The 25,571-nt window shown below is 35.2% G+C and overlaps 1 protein-coding gene and 1 non-coding gene across 2 annotated transcripts in view; both read right to left on the bottom strand.

Annotated features, from left to right (window-relative positions):
- TLL1 (tolloid like 1) overlaps positions 1-25,571 on the bottom strand; it is a 212,377-nt gene that overhangs the window by 8,795 nt on the left and 178,011 nt on the right. Inside the window, exons 17-19 of the mRNA XM_049631294.1 lie at positions 18,790-18,915; positions 16,521-16,648; positions 4,868-5,081 (exon numbers count right to left, since the gene is read on the bottom strand). Coding sequence (XP_049487251.1) covers positions 4,868-5,081; positions 16,521-16,648; positions 18,790-18,915 — 468 coding nt within the window. The remainder of the gene's footprint in view (positions 1-4,867; positions 5,082-16,520; positions 16,649-18,789; positions 18,916-25,571) is intronic.
- On the bottom strand, positions 5,886-6,033 carry LOC125924155 (small nucleolar RNA SNORA62/SNORA6 family). Its single transcript, XR_007458321.1, has one exon. It is a non-coding gene; the product is annotated as a small nucleolar RNA SNORA62/SNORA6 family (small nucleolar RNA).

Below are 25,571 nucleotides of genomic sequence, written 5' to 3'. Positions count from 1 at the left end.
ACAGAATAAAATTTTTAAGAACAAACATTTGAATATTATATGCAGAAGAGGTGTGATTTTAATATGCCCTGAGAGAAATTCCATACGCAGAAAATAACAGGCAGAATGAGGGCAATTGCTTACGAGTGTCTTTGAGAATCCTTGTGGCAATTCTTCAAAATTTAGTTCATGTATCATTTAATATGGTCCCTATAAAGGATGTTTTTTAGGTAAATACACTCCCTGCAAATATTCTGTTCATTTACTAAGTTGGAACAATATAAAAGTAGTGTAGCATGTCAGCAATATTGTTTTTAAATCATTTGTTTGAATGTACTCTATAAGCCGCCAGAACATCTTCTACAGAATTCTGGAAAATAAAAATAAAGCTGCATAAGATAGGTGACAAGAAGGGAAGAGAAGCCTGGGGGTGACTTTCCTGTTAATTTGGAAAGACATGATTGTTTGTTTCCTGATAAAGTATTAAATTCCCAAAGAGGTCCTGTAACTTGACCTACAAATGCCTTTAGTGGACATTCTAATTTAATTGAGTTAGATCAAAATAATTTCCTTGCTAAGAAGCTTAATAATGTATTATTTTATTTTTTTTTAATGTCATTGATAAATAGTATGATGTTGTATGCTCCAGGAAAGAAGTCCTACCAGATGGGCCATGTTTTATTTTATGCATTTATTTTCTTAATATTTCAAGTTTTTACTTAAATTCTAGTTGGTTAACATAGAGTGTAATATTAGTTTCAGGAGTGGAATTTAGTGATTCGTCACTTACATACAATACCCAGCACTCATCACAAGTGCCCTCCTTAATGCCAATCACCCATTTTGCCCAACCCCCCCCCCCACCTCCCTTCCATCAACCATCAGTTCCTTTTCTGTAGTTAAGACTCTCCTATGGTTTGCCTCCCTGTCTCTGTTTTTTTTTTAATGTTTATTTATTTTTGAGAGACAGAGACAGAGACAGAGAGACAGAGAGACAGAGCGTGAGTTGGGGAGGGGCAGAGAGAGAGGGAGACACAGAATCCAAAGCAGGCTTCAGGCTCTGACCTGTCAGCACAGAGCCCGACGCGGGGCTCACACCTGTGAACTGCAAGATCATGACCTGAGCCTAAGTTGGATACTTAACTGACTGGGCCACCCAGGCGCCCCAGATGGACCATGTTTTAAAATATTATTTTCTCTTCACATTTCCCCCTTTTTCTGTATGATAGCCATATCCTCTGAGAGAATACACAGGAGATATATATATATATATATATATATATATATATATATATATATTTTTTTTTTTTTTTACTGGAGGATTTGTTTCCTTTCATAAGTTTATTTAAGGGTAGTGGAATACCATTTGTTACCTGATTAAAATATATTTAGGCTTAGAATTTGGACACTATCAGAGAATAAAAAGGACTCTTCCCAATAAAGTCCGTTACTCGTGGATTTTTTTTACATAGCATTACTTGTGAAAAAAAGTAGCCATAAAACCATATTAGAGCAATATTTCTAATCAGCTGGCTTCAAAATTCATGGTATTAGAAACTTGTGGATAAAACTCAAATTTTATACAGAAATATATATAAATTTACTCAAGCAAATTAAAAGGGATATTTCAGGGCCCATCAAAAAGAGTTACAGATATTCTAGAAGCAGTTAAATAATGAATAAGAGTTTTATACATGCAGAAAAAATTGACTGATGTAGTACTGGACTTGGCTGTCTTGTCAGTAGAAATTGACTGAAAAATCCTAAGTACAGAAACATCTGAAAATCAGAAGTTTAACTTGCCAGACTGTAAGCTGTCAACAGGCAGGAATTCCTTCTATTCCTTATCAACTCCCACAAATTGCTAAATTTTTTGCTATAAATTACCAATACCTTACAGTCTATCCAAAGCAGGTGTCAAATAAATATGTGATGAAAGACTATGGGATAAATTAACTTATTAAAGAGAAAGCTTTAGGAGACATAAATAGGAGGCAGTACCTCAGAGGATTTCAACATGTATGGCTACTAGAAAGTAACAGCATAAAACAAATCTACCCAGAAAAGATGCCTGGTTAAGTGAGAGCAAAAATTTATACATAAAGAAAAAAAAAACACAAACAGATAATATGAAAAATTTTGATAACAGCAAATGAGCCCGAGTTAAGAAGCCAGGATTCTAATACCAACTATTATTTTTTTGTTCTACTTCAGGCATTTAAGTTTTTGTTCAGAATCCTTAACTGTGAGATGACAGGGCTGGATTAAAAGATATCCAGGGTACGTTTTCACCTAACGAAAATATGACTCATGTTGCTCAATTGGGTATTTGAATGCATGTGAACAGAACAGGGAAATAAAATAAGCCTTAGCCAGTTACATACTTTAAACAGAGGGTTTTTTAAAACTTACATAAGGAAAAATTCAATCTCTACCATTGCTTCAATAACAGACCAGTTTGGTATCCTTTTTCTTCCTAATCTGAAACTTTTACATTAAGAGAAACTATACTGTGGTGGAAAGTATGTGAGCTTTGGAGATAGGTAGTATAAAGATTAAATTCAGGCTTTGACATAATTTTAGAAATCTCTAAAAAATAATTAATCAATTTCTTTATCTGAAAAATGAGAATTTGGATGATTAATTAATTTTAGAGATTTCTAAAATTTCTTTATCTGAAAAATGAGGATAATAATACATCATATAGTCTTTATCTGAAAAATGAGGATAATAACACATCGTATAGTCTTTATCTGAAAAATGAGGATAACACATCGTATAGTCTTTTGAGGATTCAGTATACATAAAGTGTATATATTAAGTACATGTGTGTGCCTAAATGCCAAATGCATGCTATATAGACCATCAGATCTCAATATGTGATCTCATTGAGAAATTAGATCCTAACAATGGGTTCTTAAGGGTTATATAAACACTGCAAATAGGGTTCATGAGCAGAGGCCATGCAAAATTAACAAGTTGTGGAGTTTTACAGCTATAAGAAACCTTAAATAGTAGTTTACAGATAAAGAAACAGATCCAAAGAAATGATCCTTTCCAACGTTCCCAGCTAGGTAATGGCATCATTAGACCCAAACCCCAAATGTATCAACATCCCAGAACATGATATAAGTCTTAATCCTTCTACTTACCAAAGGTAAGAAGAGACAGTATGAGATACTATAAAAGTAAGTTTTTACTAACGTAAGAAAGAGGAATTCATAGACAGGAAAATTAAAAATATTATATAGTCAGATATTTCAAGAAATTTGACAGCATATTTTTATACTGCTTTCTTGGAACTTATGATACCCAGGATATTAAAGTATGCATATATATGCCATAAACTCTGTGCTATCAGAAAAGTATTGATGAAGTAATGGGATTCCAATCATTCCACCCCTTCAATGCATAACAAGTTATCAGGAAAATATTTAAAGAGTACATGTCAAATGGGTGGAAAATCATTAGTACAAAATGTCTATAGTCCATGAAAAATTTTTCTCAAACATAATATATATAATATATATAAATATAAATATATAAATAATTTTAAATATAAATATTTATACTAATCCTGAGAAACAATTAATTTGAATTATCAATGAGTCCAACCATTCCTAGTATGAATTAGATCAATATTTTGACAATATTCACCTTTTTTAAATGTTTTTTTATGTTTATTTTTGAGAGACAGAGAGATACAGAGCACGAGTGGGGAAGAGGCAGAGAGAGAGGGAGACACAGAATCTGAAGCAGGCTCCAGGCTCTGAGCTGTCAGCACAGAGCCTGATGCGGGGCTTGAACTCACGGACTGCGAGATCATGACCTAAGCCGAAGTCGGACACTCAACTAACTGAGCCACCCAGGCGCGCCCTGGACAATATTCACTTTCTCACATATAGACATCAATATAAATCTAATGCTCATAACAAAATGTATTAAACTGGAAAGTAATATTGGATAATGGGATAATTAAAATTCTGATTTCTCACATAAAATTAAAAAAATTCAAACAAAAAATCAGGAAACCATGATGAAAATTACTACACTCAAAATGTTTCCTGGTAAAATATGTATACTATTTCTAGTGCATTTTACACCAAGATGGATTTCTACCAGGCGGTGTCTAAACGGTTTATGCATCATGAGTGCCACTAGGTGGCACTATAAGCTAAATGACTTTAGGAAACTACAATCAACTGATTTTTTATTTTTAACTGAATGAAAAAAAAGGACATTTCCTAGACATTTATGAAATATATTATTAGGCTGGCTCCAAGTTATAAAAAATGTTATTCTACATTTTGCCTAAAATTTTCCATATTTTTCTAAATTATATTTTATTTCTTGAAGATTTTCATTACAAAGTCAAATTAGGGATTAGGATTAGGAAAAAGATTGTGTTCCATACCGAATAAAGGGAAAAACAAATGAGGCTCTGTAAAACAGAGAGATAAATCTCAAAACTGAGATTTATAAAAATATATTAATTCAAAATCTAGGTAACCAGGTAGGATGTTAGAGAAAACATAATTCTTGAATACTAAGATATAGATTTTTAACTGTTAAACAGAACATATAAATCAAACTGCCAAAGTGAAAATGGAACATATTATACAAATATTTAGAGATAATTCTACCTGGTCATACTGCATTGAACATGAATGAGATCAAATTACTGCATTTCCTTTTAATCTTCAACAACTACAAAGACATATAGGTAGGATGCAACATTGCTCTCAAATATTTTACAAAATGCTCCAGTGAGATTTCTTCTACTGTCCTCAGAGATTCGTTAATGTTCCTGTTATAGGATCCACTGCATTCATTCCCGGAAGAGAAACCTAGATCTTAGGAAAGAGAAACATGGCCCTGATTTGCTGACCTGTAGAATGTGTGGCTTGAAAGCCTTTTCTTTGAACAGATGCATCAGAAATAAACCGAACAAACATTTTATTTCCGGTGGCCACAAGGGGCTCTGGTATCTTGCTGCCACATAGTCGTCCAAGAATTGGTGATTTTTCTGTTTCTCCATCAAATACTTCCAAATGATCATAAGCACACTCTTGATGCTGTTCAATCTCAAACTCACTAAAGGCCTAGTTAAAAAAAAAAAAAAAAAGAAAGAAAGAAGAAGAAGAAAGGAAAAGAAAAATAAAAAATCACATATCACTCAAAATGGGTTCTTTCCTTTGGAGCAGAAATACAGATCAATAAAACATGCTCAGGACATATAAATAAAGAAATCCATGTGGAGCATTACTGAAAGAGTGTGAAATCAACAGAATGTAAAATCTCTGCAAAAACATAAAGAGGAAAACAATGCAATAACTCCGGGTGAAATTCTACTATTCAACTATTTCAACTAAATCTACTATGACAATCTACTCCAAAATATAGACAAATTGTAATCACAAAGTGACATTTTATTCTGAATATAATTCTAAGTTTACACTGAATGCATCAGAAAACAAAAATTGAATTTTAACATTTTTAAATTTTTTTAAAAAGTTGAATCCTCTGGTTTTGATGATCATAAACTATTGAACATCATATACTACCTTGGATGTACTTTGTGTGCAAGTACCTTGGGACACTTAAGCAGAAAACCTCTTACAGTTATTGTTATATCTTCACAAAAATTAAGCACAGTAGATCTTAATAGGATAACTAAAAGGGAATTTTCACTATATACTTCTTTATTTAGATCCTACAAACCCATATTATTAGAGAGTCCTAATATGATTTTAGGCTACATTATTGTTAATTTACTTTTAAGATAGATGGTATACTTATTTTAATATTTAGAGTCTTGCCAAGTTTAGTATGCCTTTAAAAATTATTTTAAGTTTCCTGCGTAGTAATTTTTATGTATGAGTCTGAGCAATTTATTATTTTTTTATACTTGTAGCAAGAATTACTATCAAACTCCACTCACTGGGCCAGAAACCAGTGTTAACGAAAGACTCGCCCTCATGTAGCACACTACCTACACTTGTGAGTTCATCAGCCAGCCAGCGGCCTCACTTCCATGCTTTAACAAAGTACAGAAGCAAATTCTTAAAATGAAAATTCATTAAATGTATAACACATATTAAACATCACAAAGGAACGTGTAATCGAGACAGACAAAATAGTAATATCCAAACTATTAATAATTCCAGGAATTCTAGGTTATTTGCCATCGCCAATTAAGGCTTTTTTCTTTCCCTGAAAAAACCATCATGCCTTCAAGAAATAAACTATAGCTTCCACTAAAGTCTATAGAGCAAAGCTAAAACAAAATAATAAGGAAAACAACACCAAAGAAAGAGAGCATGTACTCAAAAAATTCACTAATGTTGCTGTGGTCTCTGCAGCTTAAAATATTTGCACAAAACTTTTTACAGACACGTTTTTGATGCAATATGGTGAAACTGTCACAATTCTAAGTTTAATCAAAACCATCAGTTTTGTAATTTTGAAAGAAAAAATCGACTAAGAATTAAGAATGGTTTTCCTTTGGTGCTGACCACAGTTATCTATCCCTTAACGCATTGCCGTCTACTATCACTGACTTTGGAGGAGTAAGGGAAGAAACCAAAGAAGCAATTTATATTAATTAGGGAGGAGGAGAAAGCAATGGAAGCTACTTAAAAGAAGAAACAAAAGAAAAGAAAGAGGTCTGATCTCTGCTGTTGTATATTCCGCCGCATCCTACTTAAAAGTATAAATTAAAATGTTATAACCAACGAGCCTCAGAGAGTCATTATGTATTATAATTATAATGGGTAAAAAGGATTGTTCGCTGCATTCTACCAAGACACTGGATAGTGTGAAAAAGATTAAATACAGCACAAAGAGTCTTACTGGAAACAAACCAACAAAAAGCAGTGCAGAAAGATACAGTGAACAAGGAGACTTTAGCAGAGTGTATTTATCATGAAGTACAACATTCAAAGCAGGGTGATCACTGATGTTTTCCCCTTATTTAGCTCTGCAATCCAGTGGCAGAGAATGGACTAGAGCAGACGCAGTGTATGAGTGATATAGAAGACTCTGAATGGATGGTCGGCTGGACGTCCATTCGTTTACCTGTCTACCGATTCCATGTTTATGGCCAACCCCACGGACGGAAATGCTGTAAAAGGAGAAGGCCACCCCTTCAGGTTTTCTGCATCTCATGAGACGGTATTCAGTCAGCTCCTAGGACTTTTGTGACATATACACAGTCTCAGTATCAGTTTGTGACGGTTAAGAAACCAACAGGAGAAAATTGGCTTATCCTCACTTAGAATTTCTGCGGATTAAATATGAAACCAAGCTTCTGAATTATAAGACCAGGGTTATTTCAAGAAAAAACAACAACAACAACACTGTTTCAGGAAAATGACATCTGAAAACCATTGCATGTTGAATAACTATCTCTTTTGAATGTGATTTAGAGTCATTCATCTAAAAAGACCAGAAAAACTTACTGTGAAGAAGTGAAAATTGTAAGAACGATGGGGGGTGGGGATGGGGGTGGGGGTGGGGTGATGGCATTCTAAAGCATATCCTGTAAGTAAAAGTTGAAATGGGATCAGAATTTACAGACCACACATGTTCAGTCCATTGAAAAGTAAGTGAATGAGATAACTAAGTGACTATTTCACTCCCTAATGAAATGCAGGATGTCTGGAGTGAATCATAACATCTGTTTTACAGAACAGAGCAACACCACACAGAGTGGCAGTGCGCTTGTGGGCTGGGGGCATACTGACACCTGGTTTGGAGCCAACTGGCTCCCGCTTTTTATCAAATTACTAATGGAATCGGACTGACTCTGGAAGAGTCAAATTAGGCAAAAGTTTTGCAGCTGACATATTCCCAAGTGATGCAAACAATTCTCCTTCATTAAGGTCTTAGTGACTGTTCCTCCTGGAATTGGTAGCAGCTTGTTAGTTCATCTGCAAAGATTGGGTGGTCCTTTTCCAGAAGTCAGTCTAACCCCAATGCTTCCACACAAGCAAAAGCGTGACCAATTCACATGCCGAGATCTCATAAATCTGGCGCTTAATATCATAGAGATATTCACATTAGAGACCTCCATATGTAGTGACATTGCCTCAATAAAAAACATTTCTAGGCCATAGAAAGGTATTACAGGGGTCCATGGGACACTGGGAAAACCTCAAAAAATATTTTTGTAGAATTCCTAAAGATACAGTGAGACACAGTTTATTACTTTCTTTTATGATGCGTCCTGAGCCATGAATATCTATATCTAAATAATGCAGAATACGGAGATTTCTAGCCACTAGGAATCAATGTCACAGAATTGCTTCCCTCGCACCCCCGAAGACACTTAGAATCCCCAAACATCCTTCAACTACACAATGGTAACAGGACAGCTAAGCAAAGCTGATGTATGGAGTGGTAAGAAAGTCTGATTTCTGCTGAAACACTGCCCTCTTTTTTGGTACTTTAAAATATTTTTCTTAGGTGTTTACACTAAAACTTTATAGGCATTTTAGTATTCGAACATTTAAACCTTACTCATTCCATGATTATATTTCTATGATTTTAAGGTTACTAATCTAAGTTTAAAAAAACAAAACAAAACAAAAGAAAAAAGAGCAAATAACCATGAGCTCTCATCAGAAATACTAATGGATTTCCCACAAGGCAAACCAAGAGCTTAAGGAGTCTCATTCAAAAGAAATAAAATTGAATTCTCATTTTGGGCTGTGGAAAGAATAACTATGTGTTTCTGGAACTCCCAAGCAAGCCTAATCTACCTAGCTGGCCCCCCGCCAGGCTTCCATATGCAGCCTCACATGAACATCTGTAGAGGTACTTTGATTGAAAATACAGGCGGTGGCTAAAGGGTAAAGTCATCCTGAGTTGCCATATATATTCATAAAGGACAAGAAAATAAAATGATAGCATTCAATGCAAAAATACAATTTAGCCAGCGTGACCATTAAAAGTGAGCGAATGAAAGACGCTGATGCAATCTGAGCAGCTGTGAGATAAGATTTAGCACTCCCTGGGCCCAGCCATCCTTCGTCTTTTCCTGTCTTCGGTAAGAACTGTCAGTTGGTTTCCCACAAGATACTGGAAGGAGTAAAGGCCACTGGGAAAAATGGCAGCATGGAATACAGACCCTAGCCTTCTGATTCAAATGACCTTTTCTCCCCCATGAGTCCTCTATAGCTGTGGTCAATACACTTTCTGTGAATTTATAGTGGAGAATTATGTAACATTTGTAGGTGCTTTTGTTTTCTAAATATCCCATATCTAAAGCTATAAATTGCAACTATATAACTTCACAAAACTCCAGGATAGGATAAATCAAATAAACACGACATGAGCACATATTGCTATATGCTCCTCTGCCTGGAATTTTGTTTCTGTTTTGTTGGTTTGTTTTTGTTTTATTTTCTATTTAATGTGGAGCAATTCAAACCTTAAAAAAGTACCAAAAATGTAATGATGAGTCTCCAGAATCAAGACAGGAGGAAACCAGGAGTAAAATAGATCCTTGTCTTATTCATTCAGAACTTGATTTCTTTTCTAATAAGAAGACATTTTCCCCCCAACTACCTTTTAATCAAGGTTTCTTTCTATTGTAAAGCTATTATCACATAGTCAGCATCTCCTAGTTAAACACACACACAAACACAGAGAAAGCAAATGTATTAGTTTCCTATTGTTGCTGTAGCAAATTACCGTAAATTTAGTGGCTTAGATGACACATATTCACTCCCTGTCAGCTATGAAGGTTAGAAGTCTAAAATGGGTGAGCAGCACCAGACCTTCCAGAGGAAGGTGATGATCTGTTTCCTTGCATTTTGCCCATCTTCTGGAGGCCGCTCTCATTGCTCGGCTCATATCCCTTTCCTCCATCTTCAAAACGAACAGTATAGCATCTCCTCTCTGATCTCCTGCTCCTGTCTTGTAAGCACCCTTGTGATTACATCAAGCCCACCCAGATGATCTAGGATAATCTCTCCATTTCAAGATCTTTAATTTAACCACAGCTCCTTTTGCCACATAAGGTAACACGTGCACAGGTTCTGGGGATTAGGACATGGGCATCTTTGGGGGATGAGGAACATTATTCCATCTACCACAGAAATTAAGAGCTAAATATTTCCACCCTCTGTGATTTCAGGGAAAATAATCACAAACAGTTATGGACTTCATGATTTCAAACCCTTTTACCCTGACCTTCTTAACAAACTAGGTAAATTCTGCCTGGCAAATCTAGTTTTCAGGCTGTTTTTGTAATTAAACAGTTACTGAAACACAACCACGTCCATTCATTTGTGTACTGTCTGTGGATGCTTTCACACCAAAGCAGCGGATTAAAATTGTTGCAACACAGACTACACAGTCTACAAAGTCCATATTATTTCCTATCGGCTCTTTAAAGAAAAAGTTTTCTGACAAATAATTATTAGCTGTATTTTTAATTGTTGGTACTGAATTTCAACTTCATAAGGCTACACAAAAACTTGATCTTAGTTGAATTACCCAATAAAATGGTATATAATTTTTATTATTGATCATTGTCATAATTATAATTGCTATTTGGATATCATATATCAGTGTTTATTGGCTTTTACAGGGCATTATGCCAAATACTTAATATACAAGTTCATTTGATACACTTACAACATTCCTAAGTATTATCTCCAATTTCCTATCTAGAAATGGAGACTAAATGGATGAGTATCTTTCTCAAGTATCATCTCAAGATGGCTAGTAAGTAGAAACCTTACGTTTAGACACAAGTCACTTTAAATTCAAAATATATATGGTCCTAACCTCTTTTTATTTCTCTGTTGTATGTTCATTTTACTTCATCATTGTAACTTTGTCTTATTAACATTTCCCATTGAAATTAGTATATATGCACACATATGTAGCAATTATGGATCTTTTTTCTCTCTGATGCAGGATGCTAAAATAAATAAGACAAAATAAAATAAAAGGTACAGAAAGAATCTCGGGCTTGAAGGTCCTTAGACCCCTGCCAGCTTTACACACTTGCCAACCCCCCTAAACTGCATCCTTCTCCACAAGTGTCATTTGTGAGCCCAACTTGAGATAATATGCATGATACCACTTTGAAACCATTGGGCATTATCCTGACATTAGTTCTCAGTGCTCTTTAGTCCCAGCATGATTTTGTGAGATGCAAGAAGTACCCTGTGAAGCTACATTTTATTACCTGGAGGGCACTCTTACGAATAGGCAAATTTGAGGACATTTATGTTTTTATTTGTGGAATTTCGTATGAGAGAGTGCCTATGTTACAACGTTTTAAATTTTTTTTTTCAACGTTTTTTATTTATTTTTGGGACAGAGAGAGACAGAGCATGAACGGGGGAGGGGCAGAGAGAGAGGGAGACACAGAATCGGAAACAGGCTCCAGGCTCCGAGCCATCAGCCCAGAGCCCGACGCGGGGCTCGAACTCACGGACCGCGAGATCGTGACCTGGCTGAAGTCGGACGCTTAACCCACTGCGCCACCCAGGTGCCCCAACGTTTTAAAACACACTATCAGGCTCTCAGGATCCCAGCTCTCCAGCTTACTACATTTACACGAAGACAGTATTTCAGGGTTTTCTAAAGATCAGAGCAGGTATCAAAAAAAGCAAATGAAAGAATGTACAAAAATATCGTTAAGAACTGGCGTAATCATCCATAAACACAACTCTACTTAATTTTTATATTTCGTTTTATAATAGTCAATTCATGATTTAAGGACAAAAATTATGAGTATGTTCATTATGTACTATAGACATAATTTAGGCTATTATTGTATTAAAATTGTTGCATTATATTATTGAACAGTATTTACTGTGTCATTTTTAAAAAAATCACCTTTAGGGGCACCTGGGTGGCTCAGTCGGTTGGGCGACCGACTTCAGCTCATGTCATGATCTCACAGCTGGTGAGTTCAAGCCCCTCATTGGGCTCTGTGCTGACAGACCCTGGAGCCTCCTTAGGATTCTGTGTCTCCCTCTCTCTCTGCCCTTTGCTTGCACTCTCTCACTCTCTTTCTCTCTCAAAAATAAATAAATATTAAAAAAATATTTTTAAAACATTTGCCTTTTTAAATTTTTTCTTGTTTTTTTTAACGTTTATTTTATTGTGTTTTGTTGTTTTGTTTTTTGAGAGACAGAGAGAGAGTGAGCAGGGAGGGGCAGAGAGAGATAGAAAGAGAAAGAGAAAGACACACACACACACACACACACACACACACACAGAATCTGAAGCAGGCTCCAGAGCCTGAGCTGTCAGCACAGGCCCTATGGGGGGCTCAAACTCACAAACCGTGAGGTCATGACCTGAGCCAAAGTTGGATGCTTAACCAACTGAATCACCCAGGTGCGCCCCCCCCCCCTCAAAAAAATCGCCTTTGAAGATTTCCTGTTTGTGTATCAGGTGGTATATACTACAACCGAATAGTATTCTGGCTATACATTCTGGACTTTACAGAGTAAATCTGTCAGGAGAGTACAGATCATCAAGCACAGGAGAGTGCTTGTTTTAAGCCATGAGGCTTTGGGTTAATTTGTTACAAAGCAATAGATAACTAAAACAGTACATAAAATAGTTGCATTAAAATGCCAAAAGCTTTACATTTCTGCATATCTGTAATAAACTGACCACTCCTTATATATAGCTCAGCCCTCATATTATTGTACAGTAATATACATTAGATAGGGATTATCACAATATGAACCAAAAGAATATATTCATGATAAGTAAATATTATGCACAAGAATGCTCATATCTCTCAAAGGGCGTTGGATTTTATTATTCGTTTTACTCCATCATTCCAACACTGTCTAAATAGGCTTGATATTTGTAGTCTTATATATAAACCAAATCAACTAAAATATGTTTATCTCAAACACAGAGAAAGGTTGGTTTTACCCACAAATGATTACTTGCATGTCAGCCAACATAACAGTATCAAGTTAAAGGAATATTTGTGCTAGAAAGAACAGCAGGTCTCTTAAAATTCACAAATATGGTAGCTTTCTTTATATCTCATGAAATTGTATTTAGGAATAATTTCCTTTGCTTCTCTATGAATACGTGAAATATTTAGAAATGTTATTTTTCCATGCAGCCTAAGTAAAGAAGGGTAACAGTATATGAATTGTAAAGAAAGCTTCAAGATGCACCGAAGAGAGATCAAATGTTTTCCTTACTTTTTTTCTTTGCCTTAGCCCATAATAAAGAGACTAGCTTGTAGCTAAGTATCTATCAGCAGTTCTTGGCCTAAGGGCATTAAAAGATTTAATAATTTTTCAAGTTTCCTTAGAATCCATTTTCCAAATTCAGTTTGGGTTTCAGTTCTTCCATGAAAATTAAGAATTTCAAAGGAACCAGGCAAAATGCATTTATCTGGAACAATGTATCTTTTTGATAAAAATCTCCTATATAATAAATGTCTAACCATACAGGAAAGTGACTGAATGATGTGATGTGGAATTATAAACAGTGTGGGCCAAATGTCCATTGGTTGCTACCTGCTACAGATGGTGATTTTGGTTTTAAAGTAGATTAGTTAGTAGTTTTATAACAAGTAGGGAAACAGTGACAGTAAACATAAGCAATAATGTTGAAATAGTAAGAATTAAAAACTACAGAACTGAAATATCACTTGAAGTTGGTAGCTAATGTTATGACACACTTTCTAGTGATTCCAGCTCTTAGAGTGTATTGAGAGTTAGGTTTTGTATGAACACCATTAATAGGATAAGGGAATTGGAATTAGTATTATGTTTCAACGCAGAAACTTTGGGGTGTCAGTAATGTGTGTTTAACAAGCTGTCCAGGTAATTCTGATGAATGCTAATATCTGAGAAAGCCTGGCTTTAGACCATAACTATACCACAAAGATCACAAAGTCAAATGCAATCAACATTTGCCTAGAGCTTCTGTTTTCTTTCTGGGAAATTCCTTCTTAGGATACGAGCAGGCATGACTATTATTGACAAACATGCTTTATGTTCTGACCCTCAAGTGGAATATTTGCATGAAAATTAAAGCTTGCAATTTGTGAAGGAATATACTGTCCTAGAATTGGAAGGGGTGTTCAATAAGCTGAAAGGTATATAACTAAGAAAGAATAAAATACTGTCATGTTTAAAATTGGGGTAGATCAAGAGTTCTATTTCCTCTTGGATATAGATAGCTGGAACTAGTGTTGCTTCTACCCTAACAACAAGAAAAACCCGTGTCAACTTTAAAGATCACTTTGCTGAATACATCAAAGAGCTGATGTCATTAGTCAACCAAGTAATATGCAGTCCACTGAATCTCAGCCTCCTCCAAAGAGAGAGGAGACACAAACACCTGTTCACCAGTGGCGGACCCTGAAAGGAAGAGATGCTGGGTGCCATATAACTAGGTAAGAAGTCTTTGCAATAAACTGGTAGAGGTCAGGTGTGGACTAGGGGAAAAGTCCAGGGCCCCTGGGAGCTGTAGACATAGGGGAGTTTGCACCCACTTGCAGTCTCTTCTCCATGGACCTCAATCTCCTGCTCATGAGAGAAACTGTGGACACAGCAGGAGAAGGCTAAGTGCTTTCCTCAGTGTTGCAGGCTTGGAGGAGGAAAGCGGTCACTGCCATGAGCAAAAACATGACGCCCAGAGGCAGCCTTTCTCTGAAAAACAAACTGTAAACCTCTGGGAAAGGGAAAGAAAACCGTCACCACCAGGGCAAGGACAAAGACTCACGGAAGCCAGGGGAAAGGTAAAACAACAATGACAATGACAGGAAAAAAAAAAAAAAAAAAAAACCACAACACAACGAGCCACTTTTTCCCCTGGGGAACTGCTGGTCACAGGTTCTTAAGGCAGCAACAATAGAGACTTGCTACCACTATAGAAGGTCTTCTCTCATGGAAGACCAACCAGAGATAGAAGATGGAGTTTGGTCACCACAGAGAGAAGAGGCAGGACTGCTGAGGAAGGCCATGTCCAAGACCTCAACAATCGGGGCCTGTTTAAGGTGCAAGCTGTACTAAGACAACGGAGAACCCCTTGCCTTCCCCACCGGAGCAGCGAATACCAAGTAACAAGAAACTGGGGGAAGGAAAAGTATGGAGAGAGAAATAAGTCATGGTGGAGATGAACAGGGAAGCTAAAGTAGCAGTATTGCAAAATGCCTCTGAAATCCCAGCCTCCAATCTAAGAAAAAGGTATTCAAGGCCAATGTCGCATTGAAGGTGATGGTAGGAACTAGAAAACCCACACTCAGCTTTACTGACTAGATTCCTCAACACCAGCCCCTGCTGTACCCACACATGTGCTAACAGCCTCCAGAAGAGATGTGTCTACTTCCAGACATAAAGTCTCTACTGTTATCCACATAATGTCTGGTATTTAATAAAAATTATATGACAAACAAAAAGGCAAGAAAAACAAACCAAAAAAAAAAAATCGCACCACTAAGAGAGAAAATAACCAACAGAACAGACTGAGACATGACCCCTATGTTTAAACTATGAAATGGAATTTAAAGTAACTATGATTAATACGCAAAAGATTCTAGTAAAACTGCAGACAACATACAAACAGTTGGGAAATTTCAGCAAAGAGATGGTGCTATGGACTGAATTGTGTTCTCCCCAAATCCATACATTCAATCCCTAGTTCACAGTGTGGATGTATTTGGGGATAAGGCTTTTAGGGAGGTAATCAAAATTAAATGAGGTCATACAGGTGATGCCCTAGTCCCATAAGGCTAGTGTCCTTGTAAGAAGATAAGAAGGCACCACAGCTTACTGTGTCTGTGCATACACAGAATAAAGTCTACCATAAACTGAGTGGCTAAAACACACAAAAAATACTGTCTTATAGTTCTGGAGGCTAGAATTTCAAGATCAAGGTGCTATCAGGTTTGGTCATGCCTCTTCTCCTGGCTTGTAGGTGGCCACTTCATTGCTCTACCCTTACATGGCCTTTATTCTGTGTATGCACAGACACAGTAAGCCGTGGTGTCTCCTTAGGGAGAGGAAGTCTAAGGATATCAGTATCCATCTAAAAAAGGGCAACTACATTATGCAAAAATGACATTCCACAAGCCACAAGGCAAAATTAATTTTATAAAAAATACATATGCTTTGTTTATGAGGTATACAGAATGGGCACAGCCAGTGCTATGTTGGGTTTAGGCCGATAGTCATTTTATTTCTTTCTTGCTGAATTTCTGATGTGTTTTTGTTCATTTACTGTCCCCATTTGCAAATATCATTACCAATAACATGTTAGGAAATAGAGCCTACTGTTTTGCAGTAACGCTGATAATGCCTTTTAAAGCATCCAGGATAAGAACACCACATGAGAGCTACATGGCTGTCATTACTGTCACCTTGATCTAGGAAATCAGGGATTTATTTAGTGTAAGTAGGAAAGCATAAGAAAGTATTTTCCAGCGGCCCACTAATGCAATTCAATTAAATAAACATTCAACTTATCTCCGTGTGCTAGCCACAAAAGACACGGGCAGTCCACTTAATAGAAAGAAGGATGAGCTCACTTACTAATTTGATCCGATGGCCAGGAGTGGTACTGATTTCCCACGTGCATTCCTTCCTGCTTGGGTACTTGTCTGGCCAGTTTGGACTGGTGATGAAGCCACTTGGACTGTGGATCTTCTGTTCGCACTCAGCTGTGCCAACAAGGATAATATAAGTCAGTCTGGAAATCTAGCCCAGGGTTGGTTTAGCAAGAAAGTAGCCCATTTACCCACTATCCCACTGAAAGATTTTCCTCAGTACTAACTAATCACCATGCCAATCTCTGTTATCACAGGCATCTGCCTTGGCAAACATGTTGCTGAGCCTAATCAGGCAATGTTTGTTTTCTTGCTCACATGAAATTGTTTACAATGAATCAGATAGATGCTTAAAAAAAATGAACTATTTTAAATTGCTAGATCTGAAAGCTCAGATTTTAACAGAGCAACATATACTGACATCAAAGCTATCAACGCTTGGCATGTACAAAATATTTGAGTGCAATGCCACAAATGGGGTTCAGTGGACTACACCATTTTCAATTCATTTTTTTCCCATTGGCAGAAACATCATTTACAGCTAATTGGCATCATTAAACCATTTTATGGATCATGTATTTACATTTTCCCTCACCCTTAAAGTAAATACTTGATATCTAAATCATAGTTTTAGCTGCTAAACTAAATGAACCCTAATTTCATCAAAGTAAAATGAAGCGTTAAGGGGAAAAATAAGTAAACAGCTGCTAGTCATGGAAATAACTTTTAAACTAATTTCAAAGACTATTTCATTCATTTAATATGAAATTTCTTTTATGTTTTTCACAATAAAATAACCTTACCTTAAAAGAGACTACTCCACATTGTTTATATCAAACTTCAAAAACGTTTAATATCAAAAAAAATATTTAATATCCTCAGGCTGTGTCCATTCTCTGTAATTTATGAAGCAGCACCCTACCCATTCTAACTTAGGCTGGGAGGTTTTTTTTGTTGTGTAGTAAGTTTCCTATGAAATCCTTTCTTGAAAATATTTAAAAATATTTAATTTTTAAAAATATTTAAAAATAAGCAGAGAAATAAGGTATCTAAATTATATTTGCTACTTGTGAGCCACAGGGTATATTCATACTTTGCAAAAGCTGTCTCTCTCTTTTTTTTTTTCTGAATTATCTTCCAATGCTGCGAAATAACTGGACTATTCCCCAGCCTGTTTATTCAACAAAACACTTTACTCAGTTACAAATAACAGTCTTCATGGGTTTATCTTCTCATATAGAAAGTGAAAAAAGGAAAAAAGAAATTCTTGTGTGCATATGATTCTGGGTAATATCATTAGCTCAATGAAAAAGCAGAAAAAATAACCCTGACATGTGACAATATTTGAAAGAAACTGAATGGAACAAGGGTCAGTTCAGGATATCCTGTACAATTCCAATGTTAATACAAAGACCTGCTATCTAACTGTGATTCTAGCCAGGGACGTACCAATCTGTATGTGCTAATAACTAAAGTTATAAAATCTGCCATGGTAATTCTTTCAAAATGGGCACAAATCCAATTTAAGTAGAAAATTCAGGAGAGACCCTCTAAGAATGAAATAAGAACTGAATAACTATTTCTTGTTTCCATCTAGCTCATACTGGTTGAGGAGATACAGATAATTGTTCTTATAAAATTAGAATATTTTAAGAGCTTAGGACCAAAAATGAATAGACTAATATTGTGCTATTAGATGTTTTTTTTTTTTTTTTTTTTTTGGCCAAAATCATGACTTAAAACTTTAAATGGCACCATTTTCAAATGTCTTTCCTCTGGTAGGCATTTGAGTTTGATACTACTGGTATTTACAGTGCCATCGCTCATGTAGCATAGATGAGATATTTTGGGGAGGGAAATTAAACCAAATGCAAAACATTTAGCAGAAGTCAAGTTTAAATGTGGAGACTGTTACAGGGTCTGTTCTACGAGGACCTGGGGATAATGTGGTGCTTTTCTGGCTGCCAGATGGCATCACAGCCACTTCTGTATCTGTTTATACAAAGTTATTCGAATGCCACCCGTGTGTGAAGTGCAGAACTTTTGGGTATTATGAAGTTTCCATTAGTAGGCTTGGATATCTGAACACCATACATGTTTTTTGTTTTTGTCTTTGTTTTTTTTTTTTTTTTTGACATTTGAACAGTCAACAATGATATTACTCATTGATATGATTAACTCTACTTGGAAGCAGTGCTTTACCAAAACTGCATGAAATTCTGGATGTTGTCAAGAAAAGAACACTCCCTTCGTACCTTCCTTGCAGTCATGTTTATTTTCATGCAGCACAAATCCATTACGGCACTGACACATGTAGCTCCCCATTGTGTTGACACACTCATGTTGACAACCGCCATTATCCTTAGAGCATTCATCTTTGTCTGGTGAAAAGATAACCCCACACGTTAGTAAGTAGCTTTAAAAACAAAGGATATCAAAGGGCAGTCTTTTAGTGCAGTTAACACTGGCAAAGGGTAAACTAAGTCACAGCTTTCTTTGTTGCCAACATAAAAAAATAAATAAATAAGTAGAGTGTCTTAGTTTTACCCACTCCTTGTTTAGCTTGGAGCCTTATACCATGAATTGAGTGTCTAAGACTATTGGCTGTAGGATGACAACCTGTAGCCTTACACTCCGATGCTGGAGTAGGAGTTTTGAGTAGGAGAGAGGAAATGGATGGATCTTTCTCCAACTAATCTTAAACATTTATTGCCAATTTTTAAAAACAAATTTAAAATTGTGAGTGGTTTGAATAATTGCAAGAACTGGCATTTAAGTAGAGGGAAATTCTTTAATACGTTAGCCATGGTGTATAGACAGAGGCTAAACAAGGTTCCAAAACTTGTGTATAATCACTTTTAAAAAAAAATCACTCAGCACACCTACTGCAGTTGATTTTTTTTGTTAACTTTGCTGTTATGGTTAGCACTAATGAATCTGGACACTTCATAACAGTCCAAGACAAAACAAAATAAAACAAAACAAAACAAAACAAAAGTATCATCAGATTATCCTAAAGAAGTAACTTAACTTATATATTTTAAGCAAATATACTCCAGTAGACCAGTTTATTAATAAGTAATACCCTGAAGAGGCTTTTAGTGTGCTAGAAGCAAAGGTTAGAATAGGAAATATGAGCTTTAAGAAATAGCCAACAAATTCACTACAGGGAAAAAAGCCAAACTAGATTAGCAGGCAGTCAATCCAGTGAGAGGCATCAGCCACCATACTATGTCACTCAGCTGTCATTCCATGGCTGGCTTGTCCATTAAAGTCAAAACTGGCAGATTGCTCCTGACACACACAGATGATGACACATCACTCAGACTTTCATCACTCCCACAGCATAGAGAACAAAAGGACACATGACAGTTATATCAGAGGTTGGCTAAATTCATAATTTCTACTGTCAACTGATTTTTCTAGTGAGAATTTGTGAGCTCATGGTGGCACCCAGATAGCTAAAGCTATTTTTGTATTTTTATCAAATCAATATTCACTCTATGGAAATGGGTTTAGGAAAAACTTTTTTTATCAAAGAATCTGATAGTAATTTTTAAGGATGCATCTATTTTTTTCACTTTTGGAGACTGATTACATGACATAGCACACACATGGGATACATTCATGTATTGGTAATATCAGAATACTCAAAATGCATACAGACAGTCCCAAAGTTTTAAGGAATATATAAGAATCAATATATCTGTGATCTATGTGCTATCTTTAATACCTCCCCTACACTTTTATTTATTTTACTTACTATGTAGCCTAAGAAAAAGAAAAAAGAGTAGAATAAAGACAATTGTTCTCTAACAGTGCATCAACCTGTATAAGAAATCAGAAGTTAATATAGAATTAGCCTCCTAAAATTAATTTTAGAAAAATTTAAAATCATTTCAAAGCTCCACTCTCTTAATTGTGTCAACAGGGAAAATCATGGTTTATGAGTTATGAATGACTTCTGCAAAACAGGGGGATGGCAAGCCATACTTCTTACCATGATGGTGTCAGCTAATTCTAACGTGACTTTCCAGAGACTCTTTAGTTAAGATGCTTCATATGTATACACACATATGAGTGGATGTAGAAACTCACTTCATCTTTGTTAAATGGAAATAACCAAGTTAAAATTTCTGGTGCCAGCATTACTTACTCTGAAACAGACACATATTTCCCATGAAAATGTTTAAATAATGAATGTCTGGTGTACTTAAAACAAAACTTGATAGAGTGAACTTTAGTTGTACTATATGTCAACCAGACATTTTTTTAAGTTTACTCATTTATTCAGAGAGGAAATGGGGGGGGGGGAGCAGGCACAGGAGAGGGGGAAAGAGAGAGGAGGAGAGAATCTTAAGCAGGCTCCATGCCCAATGCAGAGCCCGATGTGGGGCTCAATCTCACGACCAGGAGATCATGATCTGAGCCAAGATCAAGAGTTGGACACTTAACTGACTGAGCCTAGGTCAACCAGATTTCCAAGAGTTCTTTGGAAATCTAACAACTGCAAGCAAATTAGTTTAGAGAAAATGAGTTTCCATTTACAACTGACTGGTGAACAGAGTTATTAACTGCTCAGTGACAAACCCTATGATAGCAGGGACTGCTGGAATTATCTTTTTATCTGGAGCTGGTTTTAATTTAAAAATAAGTTTTTATTTATAAATTTTAAAAATAATTTTTAGTGGAAAAATAAGAAGGAGGGGAAGAAGAGAAAGAGGAGAAAGAAGATTTTATATGGTCATTATTGTCTAAGTAACCATCGTATTATTTTCCAGTTTCCTTGTTGATTGGTGTTTCCTGCCTTCATCTCCACATCTGATGTGCCAAATATAATCAATGTCACAGGAAAATTAAGAGTAATAAAAATACAATGTTAGAATATCTATACTATATATACACCATATAAATGTATATATTATATATACAATGTATATATAATATATACATTTATATATATATTTATATATATACTATACATGCATTTCCATAGTATATATAGTATAGATATTTATATATGTACTATATATATCTATATATACAGATATATAGATATATATATATACACACTAGAGTTGAGCTAAAATTCAAAACTAGACTAATCAAAATCAAAACGGCAACTAAAAGCAGTAAAGTTATCATGCCCAGCGAAGTAGCATAGAAAACTGTGCCTCCATGTGTCAAATAATCAAATGAAAAGAGAAAATTTCAGTTAATATTGGAATACTTAAAATTATGCACACAATTTACACTGGAGAAACAAAGAAAGCTATTTATTTAAATTAATGTTGTTATCTAGGGAGTAGTGCATACAGTGTGCTTATTTTAAAAACAGTTGTTTCAATAGAAGTAAATAAACTCTTCTAATTAAAGTGAATGTAATATCTGATTATCTGTTCATAAGAAATAGCATCATAAAAGACAAATTGCACAAATATATTCTGGACTTCTTATATATGGAAGTCATCAAACTAGAGATACAAACTATTAGCACACATGATTATATTTCACTTTCCTTTTCTCCTCCTAGGACACACAAAGTACAAATATGTTGAACAAGGAAAATCCAAAAGAGAGAAGGGAGGAGAATGGGGTTTTTAAATATTTCTCAGAATATCTGCATAATAAATTTAATAATTGAGAATTCTATCAACTTATTTGCAATTTTCCAGTAGTTCCATACTGTAGGCACAAAAATTTAAAAAATAGTTTTTATTAGTGAGAGAAACAAATGTTTTGTTGAGTAGAAATAAAACATTTATTTTCTGCAGATGGAAATTAGCCTCCTTCTTTGGAATGGACGTATCTGCTTTCCATTCCTTCATGTTAGATAAAGGAAAGGTCCATTATTAGGAAAAAAGGAGGTGGCATTTTCCCATCAGAGGCCTTCAGAGTATCTCTGAGACTATCAGAAGCCATCAGTCTATGAATAATACATACTGGATGGAACTGAAGTGGTAACCTGTATCAAATTCTTGCAAGATTCAAAAATAAAAATTTTCTCTTTGCAGAAAGCTTCCTTGTCTGTAGGGGAAAAAAAAGTAAAGGGTCCATGCAAACAGAACAGAAACATATATGAGCAGACATACTCACACTAAATGACAAAAGATAAAACACAGGCCCACGCACACTCCCGCATAAACACATACACTCCCTTGCATACGCGGACATATACACGGCACATTCTAGTTTTAACATCGAACTAACAGTAAGTGATCATCTTCAGAACAGCACTAATGAACTCATATTACACGCTCTGTTAACTAACCAGAACTTAAAAAAAATCTTGAGGAAACAATGGCACTAGTAAATTCTACTGAGAGCTATGACTAGGACAATTCGCTCTTTCCAAAACATGCAAAACTTTAAGTATCATTAATAATAAAAACTTGTCAAAATCATAGGAAAGTTTCAGTTGTTTAATTATTTGAAATTAATCACATTAACATTTGAAGTTTTCTTAGAATAATATCGGGCTGAATTTCTAAAATTATCTACAAGCATTCCATTGGAGAGTTGGTGTACAGGAGGAACAAGGTATAGAACTAACTGTAGGAAACATTAAAAAAAAATTCCTTAAAAGAAAGGCGGGGGGGCAGGGGAGGAGGTGGCGACTGGGTGGCTCAGTCAGTTAAGCATCCGACTTTGGTTCAGGTCATGATGTCACACAGTTCATGAGTTCGAGCCCCGCATCGGGCTCTGTGCTGACAGCTCAGAGCCTGGAGCCTGCTTCGGATTCTGTGTCTCCCTCTCTTTCTGCCCCTCCCCCACTCTCTGTCTCTCTCTGTCTCAAAAATAAATAAACATTTAAAAAAATTCCTTAAAGAAGTAACTGTATGCAGTGAAAGCTGGAGAAAATGAAGAGCATGTCTGCTGAAATCACTTGAATTTAGAGGTAGAAAGTCACACAGATTACTTTATGACTTCTACATCTGTCACAGACAAACTGGAAGTCAGGAAAGCTGGATTTTATTCCATTTCGGTCACTGAGCAAGTCACTGGGTCCATCAGTACTTGATCTGTGAGAGACTGCTCTTAAATGAACTTTATTCTCCAAATTCTCTAATACTTAACTCTAATTTAATTCTCACCAATACATCGTCACCTAAAGAAGAGAGAATGTTTAATTCTTATTGGCCAAATCATTTTTAACAGTCTTTTCAAATAATGAATGCTAAAATTAAATTTTTAAAAACCCATCAAGTTTGACAAATATTGCTGCTTTTGCAGGCATAAAATCCTATTAATATTTCCTTTAAGTTTAATCCATTTAAAAAAATAACTTTCTTCTGAGAAGAATACAGTTAACTTTGCTTAACCACATAAAATAAGTAAACTATATCATGTATATCTGTGCAGATTTATGTACTTGTGTTCAAGTATAAAATCGCGCAAAATTAAGTGTGGTTTTACTATCATATGAAGTAAAGTATTACTGTTAACTGAAAAACAACCTCATTCAGTTAAAAAAGATAACAGTAACATATTGTTTGACCAGATCATCTTTTAGGAAATGCTTATGCCATTTCTGATTTAGCTAAAAAACTGAAGAGATACACAATTTTATATCATGACTTTGTCCTTATTTCCTTATTAGCTTTCCTATTACTTTATTATGTTGCTTTTAGAATATATTCTAAAATCAGTACAGTATAGGACACTTTGATTTTGGTGGTTGACCTTGTGGAGTTTCTGCTGTATAATATAGTAGTAACTCCTAAATGTTCAAGCTATAGCATTTTTCATGTCTAATGAAAGATTTTATTATGTTAATGTTAAGATTTTAAATCATAACTTATTGTGATGGTTTCTTATTTTCATCAACATGTAAGTGACGGAATTCTTTATTTTGCTAATAAGTTCTCTTAAAAGTCATTCTTCTGATTCCATTTCTTAGGTCTATAACGTGCTTATTTAAAATGAGAAGCTATTGGCACCCCTGGGTGACTCAGTTGGTTAAGTGTCGACCCTTCATTTTGGCTTGGATCATGGTCTCAGTTTTGTGAGTGCTGACAACTCAGAGCTTGCTTAGGATTCTCTCTCTCCCTCTCTCTCTGCCTCTACCCTGCATGTGCTCTCTATCTCTCAAAATAAATAAACTTAAAAAAAAAATGAAATGAGAAGCCGTGTATGAAAATAACTGGAATATCTACGTGATTATTTTATTAAATATTTCTCTTTTGGAAATGATGCTATAAATATTTGATTTCACTGTACACATTTAAAATCTAAACATATTTTCTTGTCTTTTTATTCTTGATGTATCACTTAGCTGCAAGAAAGCTAGATTTTGAATAATTTTTGTTTCCAAATAATATGGAATCACCTACTATCAAATGTTGTTTCTTCTATTTATTGAATTCCTTGGTAATTATTCCTAGTATAAGACTGTGGAAAAAATAGCTGAACATGTTATATTCTTCCCCATGTTTTCATAAACTTATAGTCACTTCTGAAATATTTAGAACACTGGTTACAAACAGAATCACTTAGGACTTCATATCTCTCAATTAACATATACAATACAGTAATAACACATTTATCCCATTGTCTATTTTAAGATAATACTATTAAATAACTATAAAGTTAAAATTATAAAATTTAACTCAACTGAAAATACTTATATTAGGATTATTAACCTGTATTAGTATTGATGAAGTAATTAATGAAAGAGATGACTTTAAAAATGTCTTCACTCTCAAAGGTCAAAGTCTATTAGGTAAATGTTTGCAAATTTAGAAACATTTGGGGTAACAGTTAGAAATATGCTATGTGTTTTTCTTCTAAAGTTATTTTTGTATTTGATTTGAAAATTGAAAGAAATTGGACAAAAACTATAATGCACCGTCTTCCCACCTTAGCACAAACATTCTTGGTATTTTTATACGGCAACTTTCAGGTTTGTTCCCCTCCACATGCTTAGCTATATGCATAGCGTGCAGATAGTTTGTACCTAGATTTCCATTAATGTTTTGTCACATACAACTTTATACACCACAGAATCTTTAAACCATCTCTATCGTGTGGAAAAGTC

Source organism: Panthera uncia, chromosome B1, assembly GCF_023721935.1.
Source record: "Panthera uncia isolate 11264 chromosome B1, Puncia_PCG_1.0, whole genome shotgun sequence".
NCBI classification, from domain to species: Eukaryota; Metazoa; Chordata; class Mammalia; order Carnivora; family Felidae; genus Panthera; species Panthera uncia.
This window is presented reverse-complemented; position numbering and strand designations above follow the sequence as displayed.